The following is a 17,652-nucleotide window of genomic DNA, read 5'->3' as shown; positions in this document are numbered from 1 at the left end:
GAAGGAATCAATAGCAGAATAACTGAGGCAGAAGAACGGATAAGTGACCTAGAAGACAAAATGGTGGAATTCACTGCTGTGGAACAGAATAAAAAAAAAAAGAATGAAAAGATATGAAGACAGCCTAAGAGACCTCTGGGACAACATTAAAAGCAGCAACATTCGCATAATAGGGGTCCCAGAAGAAGTGAGAAAGGACCAGAGGAAATATTTGAGGAGATTATATTCGAAAACTTCCCTAACATGGGAAAGGAAATAGCCACCCAAGTCCAGGAAGCACAGTGAGTCCCATACAGGATAAACCCAAGGAGAAACACACCGAGACACATACTAATCAAATTGGCCAAAATTAAAGACAAAGAAAAATTATTGAAAGCAGCAAGGGAAAAACGACAAATAACATACAAGGGAACTCCCATGAGGCTAACAGCTGATTTCTCAACAGAAACTCTCCAAGCCAGAAGGGAGTGGCATGATATACTTAAAGTGATGAAAGGGAAGAACCTACAACCAAGATTACTCTACCTGGCAAGGATCTCATTCAGATTCAATGGAGAAATCAAAAGCTTTACAGACAAGCAAAAGCTAAGAGAATTCAGCACCACAAAACCAGCTCTACAACAAATGCTAAAGGAACTTCTCTAAGTGGGAAACACAAGAGAAGAAAAGGACCTACAAAAACAAACCCAAAACAATATAAGAAAATGGTCATGGAACATACCTATCAATAATTACCTTAATTGTGAATGGATTAAGTGCTCCAAGCAAAAGACACAGGCTTGCCAAATGGATACAAAACCAAGACCCATATATATGCTGTCTAAAAGAGACCCACTTCAGACCTAGGGACACATATAGACTGAAAGTGAGGGGTTGGAAAAAGATATTCCATGCAAATGGAAATCAAAAGAAAGCTGGAGTAGCAGTACTCATATCAGATAAAATATACTTTAAAATAAAGAATCTTACAAGAGACAACGAAGGACACTACATAATGATCAAGGGATCAACCCAAGAAGAAGATATAACAGTTATAAATATATATGCACACAACATAGGAGCACCTTAATACATAAGGCAACTGCTAACTGCTATAAAAAAGGAAATCGACAGTAACACAATAATAGTGGGGGACTTGAACAACTCACTTACACCAATGGACAGATCATCCAAAATGAAAATAAATAAAGAAACAGAAGCTTTAAATGACACAATAGACCAGATAGATTTAGTTGATATTTATAGGACATTCCATCCAAAAACAGCAGATTACACTTTCTTCTCAAGTGTGCATGGAACATTCTCCAGGATAGATCACATCTTGGGTCACAAATCAAGCCTCAGTAAATTTAAGAAAATTGAAACCATATCAAGCATCTTTTCTGACCACAATACTATGAGATTAGAAATGAATCACAGGGGGAAAACACGTAAAAAACACAAACACATGGAGGCTAAACAATGCGTTACTAAATAACCAAGAGATCACTGAAGAAATGAAACAGGAAATTAAAAAATACCTAGAGACAAATGACAATGAAAACACGATGATCCAAAACCTATGGGATGCAGCAAAGGCAGTTCTAAGAGGGAAGTTTATAGCTCTACAAGCCTACCTCAAGAAACAAGAAAATTCTCAAACAATATAACCTTACACCTAAAGGAACTAGAGAAAGAACAAACAAAATGCAAAGTGAGCAGAATGAAAGATATCATAAAGATCAGAGCAGAAATAAATGAAATAGAAACAAAGAAAACAATAGCAAAGATCAATAAAACTAAAAGCTAGTTCTTTGAGAAGATAAAATTGATAAACCATTAGCCAGACTTGTCAGGAAAAAGAGGGAGAGGACTCAAATCAATAAGATTAGAAATGAAAAAGGAGAAGTTACAACAGACACTGCAGAGAAACAAAGCATCCTAAGAGACTACTACAAGCAACTCTATGCCAATAAAATGGACAACCTGGAAGAAATGGACAAATTCTTAGAAAGGTATAACCTTCCAAGACTGAACCAGGAAGTAATAGAAAATATGAACAGACCAGTCACAAGTAATGAAATTGAAATGGTGATTAAAAATCTTCCAACAAACAAAAGTCCAGGACCAGATGGCTTCCCAGGTGAATTCTTTGAAACGTTTAGAGAAGAGCTAACCCCCATCCTTCTCAAACTCTTCCAAAAAATTTCAGAGGAAAGAACACTCCCAAACTCATTCTATGAGGCCATCATCACCCTGATGCCAAAACCAGACAAAGATACTACAAAAAAGAAAGTTACAGACCAATATCACTGATGAATATAGATGCAAAAATCTTGAACAACAAACTAGCAAACAGAATCCAGCAACACATTAAAAGGATCATACGTCATGATCAAGTGGGATTTATCCCAGGGATGCAGGGATTCTTCAATGTACACAAATCAATCAATGTGATACAGCATATTAACAAATTGAAGAATAAAAACCATATGATCATCTCAATAGATGCAGAAAAAGCTTTTGACAAAATTCAACACCCATTTATGATAAAAACTCTCCAGAAAGTGGGCATAGAGGGAACCTACCTCAAAATAATAAAGGCCATATACGACAAACCCACAGCAAACATCATTCTCAATGGTGAAAAATTGAAAGGATTTCCTCTAAGATCAGGAACAAGACAAGGATGTCCACTCTCACCACTGTTATTCGACATAGTTTTGGAAGTCCTAGCCACGGCAATCAGAGAAGAAAATGAAATATAAAGAATACAAATTGGAAGTGTAGAAGTAAAACTGTCACTGTTTGCAGATGACATGATACTATACATAGAGAATCCTAAAGATGCCACCAGAAAACTACTAGAGCTAATCAATTTGGTAAAGTTGCAGGATACAAAATTAATGCACAGAAATCTCTTGCATTCCTATACACTGATTTTCAGAAAAATCTGAAAGAGAAATTAAGGAAACACTTCCATTTACCATTGCAACAAAAAGAATAAAATACCTAGGAATAAACCTACCTAGGGAGACCAAAGACCTGTATGCAGAAAAGTATAAGACACTGATGAAAGAAATTAAAGATGATACCAACAGATGGAGAGATACACCATGTTCTTGGATTGAAAGAATCAATATTGTGAAAATGACTATACTACCCAAAGCAATCTACAGATGCAATGCAATCCCTATCAAATTACCAATGGCATTTTTTAAGGAACTAGAACAAAAAATCTTAAAATTTGTATGGAGACTCAAAAGACCCCAAATAGCCAAAGCAGTTTGAGGGGAAGAAAACGGAACTGGAGGAATCAGGCTCCCTGACTTCAGACTATACTACAAAGGTACAGTAATGAAGACAATATGGTACTGGCACAAAAACAGAAACATAGATCAATGGAACAAGATAGAAAGCCCAGAGGTAAACCCACGCACCTATGGTCAACTAATCTATGACAAAGGAGGCAAGGATATACAATGGAGAAAAGACAGTCTCTTCAATAAGTGGTGCTGTGAAAACTGGACAGCTACATGTAAAAGAGTGAAATTAGAACACTCCCTAACACCAAACACAAAAATAAACTCAAAATGGATTAGTGACCTAAATGTAAGACTGGACACTATAACACTTAGAGGAAAATGTAGGAAGAACACTCTTTGACATAAATCACAGCAAGATCTTTTTTGATCCACCTCCTAGAGTAATGGAAATAAACACAAAAATAAACAAATGGGACCTAATGAAACTTCAAAGCTTTTGCACAGCAAAGGAAACCATAAACAAGAAGAAAAGACAACCCTCAGAATGGGAGAAAATATTTGCAAACGAATCAACGGACAAAGGATCAATCTCCAAAATATATAAACAACTCATGCAGCTCAATATTAAAGAAACAAACAACCCAGTCCAAAAATGGGCAGAAGACCTAAATAGACATTTCTCCAAAGAAGGCATACAGATGGTCAAGAAGCAGATGAAATGCTGCTCAACATCACTAATTATTAGAGAAATTCAAATCAAAACTACAATGAGGTATCACCTCACAGTGGTTAGAATGGGCATCATCAAAATGTCTACAAACAACAAATGCTGGAGAGGGTGTGGAGAAAAGGAAACCCTCTTGCACTGTTGGTGGGAATGTAAATTGATACAGCCACTATAGAGAACATTATGGAGGGTCCTTAAAAAACTAAAAATAGAATTACCATATGATCCAGCAATCCCACTACTGGGCATATACCCAGAGAAAACCATAATTCAAAAAGACACATGCACCCCAATGTTCTTTACAGCACTATTTACAATAGCCAGGTCATGGAAGCAACCTAAATGCCCATCAACAGACAAATGGATAAAGAAGATGTGGTACATAAATGCAATGGAATATTACTGAGCCATAAAAAGGAATGAAATTGGGTCATTTGTTTAGACATGGATGGATCTAGAGACTGTCATACAGAGTGAAGTAAGTCAGAAAGACAGAAACAAATATCGTATATTAATGCATGTATGTGGAACCTAGAAAAATGGTATAGATGAACTGGTTTGCAGGGCAGAAGTTGAGACACAGATGTAGAGAATAAACTTATGGACACCAAGGGTGGAAAGCCACGGGGGTGTGGGTATGGTGGTGTGATGAATTGGACGATTGGGATTGCAATGTATATGCTGATGTGTATAAAATTGATGACTAATAAGAACCTACTGTATAAAAAAGTAAATAAAATAAAATTTTTTGAAAACGTAGGCAGATCTAAGTAAACATTTCTCCCAAGAAGACATACAGATGGCCAAAAAGCACATGGACAGATGCTCAACATAACCAATTACCATAGAAAGGCAAATCAAAACTACAATGAGGTATCACCTAACAACGGTCAGAATGGCCATCATCAAAAAGTCTACAAAGCATAAAATGCTGGAGAGGGTGTGGATAAAAGGGAACTCTCCTACACTGTTGGTGGGAATGTAAATTGGTACAACCAGTATGGAGAACATTATAGAGGTTCCTTAAAAAACTAAAACTAGAACTACCATATGATTCAGCAATCCCACTCCTGGGCATATATTTGGAGGAAACCATAATTCAAAAAGATAGGTGTACCCCAGTGTTCATTGCAGCACTATTTACAGTAGACAAGACATGGAAGCAATCTAGTGTCTATTGACAGAGGAATAAAGAAGAGTTGGTACATACTTACAATGGAATATTACTCAGCCATAAAAAAGAACAAAATGCCATTTGCAGCAACATGGATGGACCAAGAGATTATCATACTTAGGGAAGTAAGTCAGAGGAAGAGAAATATCATATGATGTCATTCATATGTGGTATCAAATTTTTAAAAAATGATACAAATGAACTTATTTACAAAGCAGAAAGAGACTTACACATATTGAAAACAAAGTTATGGTTACCAAAGGTGAAACATGGGGGGGGGGGTGATAAATCAGGAGCCTCGTGATTAACATACGCACACTACTGTATACAACAAGGACCTACTGTATAGCACAGGGAACTCTATTCAATATTCTGTGATAACCTATATGAGAAAAGAATCTGAAGAGTAATGAATGTGTCTGTGTATAACTGAATCACTTTGCTGTACACCTGAAACTAAACACAACATTGTAAACCACCTATACTCCAATTTAAAAAAAAGAAAAAAAAGTTACATTGAGGATTAGGGCTTCAATATATGAATTTTGGTGGGACAGAATTCAATCCATAGCACTATTGACCATTTCTACATCTCTTGTTTTTTGTTTGTTTAGTTTAGTGTTTAAGTTTTTCCCATTTTGTGTGTCTTAATAGTAAGTTGTAAGAATTCTTCTTATATTCCTTTAAGTCCTGTAACATGTATTATAAATATTTCCTCCTTTTAATTTTTTTATATGTTTAAAGAGCAGAAATTTTAAATTTTGGTTAAGTTCCATATTTCTGTTTTTTCTTTTATAGTCTGTGGGTTTTGTGTTCTATTAAAGAAACGTTTGCCTATGCCACGGTTATAAAATATTCTCCATTGTTTTCTTCTAGAAGTTTTATAACTTCAGCTTTTACCTATTTGCATTTTGAGTTAATTTTAATGTTGGCATGTGACAAGGGTCAAGGTTCATTTTTTTGGAATATGGATATACAGTTGTTCCAACACTGTGTTGAAAGATAATATTTTCCCTACTCAGTTACCCTGACATTTTTATTTCAAATCTATTGACCAAATACGTCTGGGTCTATTTCTGGACTGTATCCTGTTCAATTGACCCATTTCCTATGCCAGTACTACACTATCTGCTTACTATAGCTTTATATAGTAATTCTTGAATTTAAAATTCTTCTAATCAAATAGTGTAAGTCTTCCATCGTTTTTCTTCTATTTCAGAATTGTTTTAGCTGCTCTGCACCCTTTCCGTTTAGAATTAGCTTATCAATTTCCCTAATCATGCTTGCTTGAATAGTATAGTGCCTGATACTATTGGGATTGCATTAAATATATAGATCATTCAGGAGAAAATCGCTATCTTAATAATATCAAATTATAAATCTATAAACATGATTTTTTTTCTATTTATTTAAGCCATATTTATCTGTTTTTTTCTTCTTTTTTTTTTTGTTTTCAGTGTACAGGGGTATTATACGTCTTTTTAAAATGTATCCCTAAGTATTTCATGTTTCTGATGAGAGCAGTTATCTTGACTTATTCCTAATATTATCTTGTAATTTTCATATTTGGTTTGGACTTTAGAGAAATAGTGGGCTCCTAAAATGAGCTTGGAAGTGTTCCCTTTTTCTGTTTTTTAAAACAATTTGTGTAGTAATTGGTACTGTTGCTTCCTTAGACGTGTGATAGACTCTACCAGTGAAGCAACTGGAGGCTAGAGTTTTCTTTGTGGGAAAGTTTTAAATTCTGAATTGTTTTACAAGTAGAGGTTCATTCAGTTACTCTGTTTCTTCTTGAATCGGTTTTGGAAAGTGATGTATTTTTAAGGAATTTTGACATCTTATTTAAATTGAATTTATTGGCAAAAAAATTGTTTTCAGCGTTCTCTCATATGTATATAAGAGATATGTAGTGATCTGTCATTTACCATCTGTGCGACCTTGGGCAGATTACTTAACTTCTTTGTGGAATTTAACCCAATAGTTAAATTCCAGCATTATTTCAATGGATATTGAGTTCTCAGCAAGAAAGGATTTCCTTTTGCAGCTATTGGCAGACCAACAATAAGGAAATATAGTAACCTGGGGAATGACAGGGGCTTTAATTTTTTTATTCTTTGGCCTCTCCTCGAGGCTTGTGGGATCTTAGTTCCCTGAGGAGGGATTGAACCTGTGCCCTCAGCAGTTAAAGCACGAAGTCCTAACCATTGGACCACCAGGGAATTCCCGTGCTTTGATTTTTAAGACCCGCCTTTCCTGTACAGCACTGGACACATGTTGTATGTAACTGATGTTCGTTACTTGGGTCTTACTTGAATTGCTTGTATTAAAGTATTCTACAAGACGCTTTTAAGGGAAGAATTTCTTGGCTCATATTTCTTTGCTCGATGAAGGGTGATGTGTATGGCATTTGTATTGCATATACTTCATGTTTGCAGATTATTTTCTAAACCTTTGATAAAGAGAGCTAGCCATGTCATTGGTTATTTAGAATTTAGCTGTGTTGGTAGATTATCTTTTGAGTGAGAAAAGGAAGAAACATTGACTTATAGTCTGTGTCAAGTTTTTTCTTCAAGGGGCTAGATAAAATTTTAGGCTTTGTGGACCATGCAATCTCTGTTGCAACTATTTAACTTTGCTGTTGTGGTGCAAAAGCAGCATAGACAAGAAATATGTAAATAAATGTGTGGCCACATTTCAGTAAAACTTCGTTTACAAATACAGGTGGTTGATGGACCATATTTGGCCTGCAGGCCATAGTTTGCCAATCCTTGGTCTGTGTAAGGCGTATAAGAATTACATAGCCAGAGATTTGTCTGTATGTGCCCTTATAGCAGTACTTAATGGCCCAAAATTTGTGCTCTGTAACTCTTTGATGGTGAAAATTTATCCAAGTATTTGTATTGGCAAATTGTCTGGGGAATGTGTACACATGTGGCTCCTGTTTCAGAGTGGGGGTAAACATCCATCAAAAAACACTAAGATTCAGGACAGTCTAATAGGTCATAATTACTGTCCACTAATTTACTCAGCAAATCTTTATAGAACACCTACTATTTACTTAACACTGTTCCAGTCTCTGAGTGTACTTTGTCAAGCAAGACCTTTGTTATGGCCATCATGAAACGTATACTCAAGCTGGTAGACTAAAATTGATCAGGTAAGTGCAGGTATGTTATATATTTTCATAAGCCACACTGTGTCAACCACTATTTTACCACCTATTTTAAGAAATAACTGAAGTTTAGAGAATTGCTGCATATAACACTTCTCCCTTGTATGAGGATGACTACAGATACTCCAATTAAAATTCCTTCATTTTTATTTAAGAAAAGAAAAGAAAGGGAACAAAAAATTAATAAAGAAAAGGAGGAAAAAGCAGCAAAGGAGCTGGAGAAAGAACATTTACAAGAAAAAGCAAAAGAAAAATATGAAGAATGGTTAAAGAAAAAAAATGCTGAAGAATGTGAGAAGAAGAAGAAAGAAAAGGTATGTTCACTAAAGTGATCAGTTAGAATACATGACTTTCGTGTTTACATGTGCCAGCTATATTGTATAAAGAGTTTCTAATAGAAAATTGGCACTATCTTATCATAATATAAATACACGTAGCTACCCCTACTTGTTATACTATAATTAAGCTTCAGAAATGAATATGCATTTGTGGTTTTCTTAGGTTGAGAAGTATTAATAAGCCTATTGATATTTCTGCAGTCAGGTTCAAACTTTTTATTGTTGTTTATGCTTTTAAATATTATTCAATGCACTTTTATGGAAAGTTTTATTACATTATTATAAATTACTATTCTATTTTAAAACAGCAAATTGCTTTTTTCTTCTTAGGTTTAATGTCATTGTTTAGAGGCAGCCACCTTCATATCACATCCCTGATCATGTTAAATTTTGCTCTCTATAGAATTATGATTCAGTATTTCTGATCAGAAAGCCATTGGGATGGGGAGCTACTGGGGAAAAGAGTCAGTAGAATTTGAATAGAATTTTTAGTTACAGAATATCCCTGGAGATTCTTTGGTCTTGTCATTTTAAGGAAAAAGAAAAACAACGGCAGGCTGAATTACAGGAAAAAAAGGAAATAGCAGAAAAAAAGTTTAAGGAATGGTTGGAAAATGCAAAAAATAAACCTCGTCCAGCTGCAAAGAGCTATGGTTATGCCAATGGAAAACTCACAGGTTGGTTTTTATGTTATGTGGGTTACATAAATATGGCTTGCAGGAGTGAATATTATATATTATGTTTCCTTTTGACAGAAATAGAAATGTGTAAAAATCTTTTTTCTTTCAAATTACTATTTTCTGGAAGATTATAACATACTGTATTCCTGTGGAGATACTACAAATTTGTTGTCATTCTCTAAAACCAGATACATTTTAAAGGCAATAGTGGTAAAACTGCAAAGTAATGATTTCTAAGGTTAAGAAACAAGTAAAATTTTCTTACATTCCTTGGATTTTAAAGCCTTAATCAGGATATATTGAAGGGGTCATTTTCTTCCCCTTTTCTAACCCTCTCTGAGGCAGAACTTCCAGTGTCTTTGGCACATTCTTTTTGCAGGGTGGAATACTAGACAGCACATGAACCAGACACAGACCTGGTTGGCCTTTAGGCTTGGTCTGATTATAAATGGCAATGCATGTTTTTCTTTGTACTTCATGTTGGAAGCTCATGCCTTGCTGACAGCTGCCTTCACTTGTTTAAGTGATTTATTATTAAAAATACTCCCATTCTGTTTTGTTCACACAATAGGACATATTCCAGACTTTGTTTTGACCATCGTGGCGAAGTGTGTGTTGACATATCTATGCAGTCAAAGTGGGTTGCCAATGTCTGAATGACACATTCCTGCTGTCAGGATTTAGGCCTCTCCTGCATGTCACGGAGGTCATCCATTACAGCTACCGAGCAGGGTCTGCTCTGTTTTTTCGTTCTCTTATTTGAAATAAGAGTAATAAGCAGTGGTTTTAACCAAATGATTGGATAGTAAAGTTAAAACTTAGGTGGAATATACATATTGACTAGAAGTTAATTGGTGAAATAATGGATTATTTTATTTTTTGCATTTAAATAAGTTTTATTCTAATAAATATCTTTGCAAATTCTCTACTGCTCTTAATTATCAAAATTACAGTGATATTATGAAATCTGATTGACAGTGATTTAGAATTTAAGTGGTTCTAAACAAGAATCTTGATTCACTTTAGCTACATATGCACCATACATTTTTTCTGCAAACTTTAGTGTCCAACTAGGGGAAACATGTACACAATCAGCGGTTTCCCAGACTGAGTTAAAATGAAGATTTTGTTCTTTTTAAGGGTTCTAAAATTAATTTCTTAGGAGAACTTTTATGAGTTTCTATATATATAGATGTGAACATTAATGTTCTTTGAATGCTTAGATTTATATTTTAATTTTTACTTCAATACTTACTGTGTTTGAAAATATTTGAGAGTTCAAGTTTTAAATGAGTCAAATTGGTTTATCAATAATATTTTTGCCCTTTTAACATTTTTCTGTGAATTTTAAAATATGTAGTTTCTTTGATCTCAAAAAGTTTTCTTCTTGTTTTGTTCTGATTTTTTCATAATTTTAGGTTTTTACAGTGGAAATTCTTATCCAGAGCCAGCCTTTTATAACCCAATTCCATGGAAACCAGCTCCTGTGCCTCCTCCCAAAGGAGCAAAGGATCTATCAGGAAAGAAGACTAAAAGGCCTGTGATAAGCCAGCCAAACAGGTCATCCTCTCTGGTAATGCATAAATCCAGAAGCAGTCTTTGCCTTGGAACTCTGTGCAGAATACAAAGATAGTAGATGTGGGAAATTACATGCTTTTACCTGGAGCTATTTAATTTTAAAATCAGAAATTGTTTTTTTACTGCTCAATTAGTTGCTCAACATTTGATGTATTATTGATAAGTTCAAATTCTTGCATTTGTATACAGAGTCCTTAGAGTTAATTGAGGAAGATATTTTATACATTTTCATTTTTATAAATGCTTCAAGGTTGATCTTGGCATATTGTTTTGCAGGATACGTGACTGAATCTAACAACTGTGTTTGTATTTAGCTTGTATTAAAACTACCCTCTAATACCAGTAAAAGCAACAATTTTTCATGTGTTCTTTCATACTATATGTTGTGTGTTTATGTTTATGAACAATGTAAGATTAAGTTGTTCAAACAAGCATTTCTAAACTGCATGCTCAAGATAATTCTTAGAAGAATCTAAATGGGTTAGAATCCCAGAGTAATCAAAAACAGTCTTTGTTGATGGCTTTTGGTATATTTTTCCCTGTGTAAATATTTGTAAATCGCTAACTGAAGTCATGTTTGGTAACAGAGAAATGAAGTTTGGGTTTTGAAAGGAAAATCTAAAAACACTGTTTTGGACTCAATCTTAGATTGGTATGTAGTAATCTTGAGACACTAATATTTTGCTATACTTTGCTATACTTTGTACAAATAGTTATAATTAGTTACGTTAATTTTAAAATTAGAAATATCAATGCATTATTTTTTAATGTTAAATGTTGAGTGATATTTTACTGAAGTTGAAATAAAAAATCTTAATAAATACACGTTAAGGATAGTATATCAACGGATTACTAAAGTAGCACTCAACGCTTTTTATTAAGTTTTAGAAGTCTGTATCTTTTCTTAGTGGGCTATCAAGAAATGAAAATCTGTTGGGGCAATATAAAGTTCAGTGAATTCATTTAAAAGTGATTCCTATTTAGACTGTATTTCATGTTTCTGCTAGGTTAGTCAGTTGTCAAGTTTCTAGTGATTAACCTGCAATGGTGTTGATCAACTGCAGGAAACAGCAATGGGATCTTTGAAGAATATTCATATTGTCAGAAATCTAGAAAAATTCTTTTTTTTTTTTTTTTTTCCTGCTCATGGGGGTCTGTGAGCCCCATAAGGACTGAGCACTCAATTCAGGCATCTTCATTTGGTTTTATTTTATTTTTTCACTTCTAAGCAGAGAACAGTTTGGGAGGAGTCAGAGTTTGTTGGGTCAAAATATTGGTGAGATTTTGTGGCCTGACCATCCTTCTTGGAACCTGTTAGATGCAGTGAAACTTAACAGGTGATCATTCTACACGAGCAGATTCTCCTATGTGAGAGAATGTAGAATTTGCCAGGGTAGCAATAAACTTGTGTGTAAAAAACAGCATATATAGGCTTGTGTTCCTGGGCGTTTTAGATATAGTTGTTATATCTAAAAAATCTTCAGTTTTACACAGATTAAGTCATTTAGGCAACTTTTAGCTGTAACCATAATCCTAATAAAACTTAACTTACCATTCAATCAGTAATTAATTAGTTTGACCAATGTTAGTTGAACATTTGCTCTGTGAGAAATGTTTTGCATATTGATTTAGGAATTTGAATGATATATTTCTTTAATTCAGTAAACATTTACAGCCTAGCCAGGAAAACATAGAATAAATGCTGTAATACATTATACTTAAAATCATGCTCAGAGTTCATCTGAGAACATAGATAAGAGATAGCTCATCCCTGAGAAGGGATTAAGAAAGGTTACAACGAGGAGGTGACATTTGAGTTGGTGAAAGATAAGCAGGAATTTTCTAGATGGTTATGAGGCTGACCTTAACCATCATGAACATGTGGTGAGAAGTAGCTGGGAGAGAAGCAGGGGTCGGAGTAAAAAGGTTCTGTATACTACAGAATTTGGACTTGATCCTGTGGGCTTGTGATACCCTGTTTTACTACCCCAATGGTGCATTTTTTAAAAGATTTTGACCATCAAACATTTATTACTAAAATTCCATTTTTATTCATCAAAGACTTCTTCAAACCAATCATTACACCTGTTACTAGGAGATTAGTGTTTTTAACCTGAATCAATTTTTCTTAAAGTCAGGATACTTGGTATTCTAGGCATTGTAAACTATATTAACTGTATGAAATTTCTATTGAGGTTTTTAAAATATCTCTTTGACTCTACTGCTACTTGATTGGAACTGCTCTAAAATATCTAGGCAACCTATAATGTCAACAAATTCATGATCTGAAAGAAAGAACACAGGTATTATAGACCTAGTTTTACATCTACTTATCTGGAAGGCGCCTCATTTTTTTCAATGTTCAATACCTTATCTAATTTAGAAACTTATTGTGGGGATGTAAAATAATACATGGAAGTACCAAAAAATGCAAGTTTGTTTCTTTTTTGTATGATGATAATTCTGATAAGATGTACCAATATTCTTTCTTTAGTGATAATTGATTTACATAATAACTGACTTTGTTTAACATACCAATCTTGACTGGTGATATATCAAAATCAACTTGTCAGTACTTGGAGTGGCTCTTCATTTACCCCTGTGCTAAGGGCAAAAAGTGAATACTGTTGTCTTCATTTTCTTCAAGTTGAATCAATGTTTACTGAATACCTACTATGTGCGAGTGAGTATTCTAGATGCTGGAGATTCATCTGTGAATAAGAGAGGGTCCCTGCTGCCCACATGGGATCTTACATGACAGTGATAGGAAACAGATACTAAACATATAAACAAATAATTTATGTGGCTCTAGGTGCTATAAAAATAAAACAGGGCACTATTGGGATAAATAGTGACTGGGTGGAGGAGTGGGTCCACTCTTTTAAGTGGATGGGCATCTCTGAAGTGGTAACATGCTGCTGAGCTAGCCTTGCCTTGCTAAAATCTGCAGAAAGAGATATCCAGTCAGAGGAAACAGCCAGTGCACAGGCCCCAATGCAGAAATGAATCTGATGTGTTTGAAGAAAGGTTGGTGTGGCTGGAGTGGAGAAAGCACTGGGGAAAATAGTAGGAGTGAAGGTTGGAGAGTCCGGCAGGGCCAGATCATATATAATCCTGAGTTCAGTAGTTCAGATTTTATCATAATTGTATTGGGAAGCCCTTGAAAGTTTTTAAGCAGGGAATTGATGTGATCTGTTTTATACTTTGAGATTACTCTGGCTGTGTGAGGAAACTGGCTTGCTGGGGACCAAGAATCAAAGCAGGGAGACTCATTGGGAGGATTTGCAGTATCCAGGAAAGAAATTGTGATAGTCTGTATTAACGTGGCAGCAGCAACATGATAAGAAGTAGAGGTGGATTTGGGATGTATTTTGGAGGTGAGGCAAACAGGACTGCTAACATTTGGGTGTCTGGTTGAGGGAAGCAGGAAAAATCAGATATGACTTCTAGTTTTTAGGCCTGATCCACTGGGTGAATGATGATAACTATCACAGAATTAGAAAGTGATAGGAGCAGATGTATAGGCTGAGAATGGAAAGAGGGGAGTCCTTCAGAATTCTGTCCTAGGTCTGTTAGATTCGTGGTACAACTTAATATCCTGGTAGAAATGGCAGTTAGATACTTGTCTGATGCTCAGGGGAGAGCCAGGATTGGAGATACAAATTTAAGCAACATCAGTATGTAGGTGGTATTTAAAAGCATGGGACTGGATCAGGTTACCTAGGAAGAGTTTAGATAGTGAAAAGAAGGCTGAGTATTCAGCTATTTAGAAATTGAGCAGCTAGCAAGGATGCTGACAAGGAGCAGCCATGAAGTAGAAGGAGACCCAGTAGAGTGTGATGTCACAGAAGCCATGAGTAGAAGTGTTAGAAGCAGGGAATTGAGCAGTCTGTCCAGTGCTACCTGACAGACGAGGAAAAGCAGGAAAGAGCCTTCCTTGTTGCGTATGGTAAGATGAAGGAAGGCCACTGTTGACCTCAATAGCAAACACGTATTGAATACTTTCTATATGCCTGGCAGTATTCTGTGTGCTTTTATATGTGCTAACTCATTAAGCCTCACAACAACCCTGTGAGATACTTTTATTATCCCCATCTTATAGTTGAAACTGAGGCACCGAGAAGCTATGCTGCTTTTATACAAAAAAGTGAGTCACAGAATAGGGATAAGAACTAAGTTCAAAGTCCAAGCTTAACAACCATGTTCTGTGTCCCTCCTGTGTAATATATATATATGATATGAAAAACTAGTATGAAAGTGCAAAGTAAGTTGAGAGAATGGGAGGTAACAAAGTGGAGACCATATCTGAAGACAACTCTTGGGAGAAGTTTTAGAGTGACGAGAAGATAAGTGAGGTGGGAGCTGGAAGAGGGCATAAGTCAAGGACATTTTCTGTTTGTTTTGCTTACAATAGGTGATAATAAACAGGTGTCCCTGCTGATGTTGATGATCTAGGTGAAGGAGAGTACTTGAAGATTTAGGAGAGATCAAGGACGGTTTTAGCAGTGCAATTCTTAAATAGCAAAAAAATAAATAAATGATGGCTTATGTGGGAGCAAGGAAATTTCTTCCATTTTTTCAGGAGAGAATGCATAGTACATAGGCTCAGGCGTAGCTTGAGTTAATAGCATTGATGGTAGGAGGAGGATACGGGCAGTTCTTGTCTGATAGCTTCTGGTTTTTCAATGAGGCCTGAAAGGGAGGCAAGGCTGTCAGCCAAGGGATGGCATGTGTTGTTGCAAGTAGGAAGGGGAAAAGGTTACAGAGAAGTGAGCATTTTGGAGAGCGGAGGACAAATTTACCAGGGAAATCAGTGGGACTGACCGATGGGCAATGTTATTTGCCGTTTGATAATTTTGGTCCAAAAAGGGACCAATTAGCAGGATTCTGTCATGTTTTTCTCCATTTCTGGAGGAAAGTTTAGCTACTTGGGTTTAGGAGCAGAGTAAGGCTTAATTAGGGTTGGACAAGCAGGGCAGGTAGGATGGAGAGAGAAAGGAGCAAAATGATTTCAAGGGGGTGATCATAGCACTGAAACATGGTATTTAACAAGGGCTGAGTGATGGGTGGTGAGGAAGAATTTTCAGTTGATGAGCGTTTCCAGTGCTATGGGAGAATGTTGGGTCAGGGATGCTTGAGGGAAACTGGAGAGGAAGGAGCTTGTGGTTAGAAGGTGGTGACAGCAAGATCCAGAGTATGACCACAGCAGTAGTGACCCAAATGGAGTACATCAATGAAGTTGAGGAAATTTAAAAAGTAAGAGGCCAGAATATTGGAAGGACTTTTTTTTTTTTAATATGGATGTTGAAATTGTCAAGGATTATGATAGAAGTAGTGGTAGAAAGAAAGTTGGTGAGCCGGGTGCTAGAATTTCAGTGAACCAATGTAACTTATTAGCCAGGTAACAGTCAAAAAGAGCAATATTGGCTAGTATGGTCAGATGAAATATTCTTCAGAAGAACTTGGAGTTTTGAAGAAGGTAGGGAGGTTTAGGAGTGGCCGTGGTGAATAAGGTAGGTAGGGACAGTACCTACCTACCAACTCTAAGCCTCAAGGTTTATGTATCCCAGAGGTAGGGGACTGCAAAAGAAGAGCATTGTCAGCAGTCCATTGCAGGCAAGAAAAACTTTTAAAAAGTATTTCCAAAAAAAAAAGGGGGGGGGGGGACTTCCCTGGTGGTCCAGTGGTTAAGTCTCCACACTTCCAATGTAAGGGGTGTGGGTTCAATCCCTGGTCAGGGAACTAAGATCCCACATGCCGTGTAGCCAAAAGAAAGCATTTCAATAGCAGGATGGGGGCAGTGCAGGGAGGTAGAGGCCAAAAACAGAGCTAGCAGTGATGATATTGTGGAACTATTCCAGGGAGAGGTGACAGGATCAGGTGAGGACAGTAGAGATAGAGAAGAGATGTGTGAAAAATCTGTCCAGAGTAGAACTTGTTTTAGAGCTGACTGGTGATGATAACATTAGCAGAGAAAGGGAATACAGAAAAGAAGGACAGATTTGGGGGTAAGAACTGAGGGGTTTTTTTGTTTGTTTTCTTGTAAATTGTTTGTCATGGTAGTAAATGCACACAGTGTAAAAATAAAAAAGTAATAAAAGCTTTGCCTCACTTCTCGCTACCTCACAGTCCTGCTTCCAGGGGGATATTTACTTGTATTACTTCTTTGATAATTTCCTCCCCACAGAATTCTCTGTTGTCTTTCTCTGCGATTTGTTTAGGCAATTATTGTCTTCCTGAATCAATTCTCTAATTATTTTTTTAAAGTGTTTTTTCCCCTCTAATCTTACCTTTCTTTTTTCTTTTCCCTGGTAAGAGAGACTACTTTTTGTGAGATTTCTTTGATGTTATCTTCTAATTCTTGAATAATTTTTTATGGCTATCTTATTTTAAATCCCAAGCACTCTTTGTTTTTTCTGTTTATTCCCTTTTTCATAACATCCTGTACTTATTTTTTTATTGTAATATCTTTTCTCATCTCTAAGTACATCAATTGCCATTTTTTTTCTTCGTACTTAACTGGCTCTGTTTCTTCCAGGTGCCTTTTCTCCCCCTTCATTTTCTCTTTTTCAGTTCTCAAATGTTTGTTAATCCCCGTCTGACATTTATGTTCACAATGTGAATTTCTGTCTGTTCATACTTAAGAATGGGGCATTAAAAAGCTGAATGGAAGCTACGTTGGCATAAGCAGGGCTTGTTGATGGTGGATTTTGTTGTTGAGGGAACCTCCAAATACCT

At 35.9% G+C, this 17,652-nt stretch overlaps 1 protein-coding gene across 2 annotated transcripts in view; it reads left to right on the top strand.

The window, feature by feature from the left end:
* The window catches only part of CCDC34 (coiled-coil domain containing 34), a 62,407-nt gene extending 45,147 nt beyond the window's left edge, over positions 1–17,260 (top strand). For both annotated transcript variants that reach the window (XM_060018626.1, XM_060018627.1), the window contains 3 exons: positions 8,474–8,632; positions 9,192–9,333; positions 10,755–17,260. In XM_060018626.1, the coding sequence (XP_059874609.1) occupies positions 8,474–8,632; positions 9,192–9,333; positions 10,755–10,969 (516 nt within the window). In that variant the 3' untranslated portion in view covers positions 10,970–17,260. The remainder of the gene's footprint in view (positions 1–8,473; positions 8,633–9,191; positions 9,334–10,754) is intronic.
* The last annotated feature ends 392 nt before the right edge of the window (positions 17,261–17,652 follow it).

The sequence above is a fragment of the Delphinus delphis genome, chromosome 8 (assembly GCF_949987515.2).
Source record: "Delphinus delphis chromosome 8, mDelDel1.2, whole genome shotgun sequence".
Lineage (NCBI taxonomy): Eukaryota > Metazoa > Chordata > Mammalia > Artiodactyla > Delphinidae > Delphinus > Delphinus delphis.
This window is presented reverse-complemented; position numbering and strand designations above follow the sequence as displayed.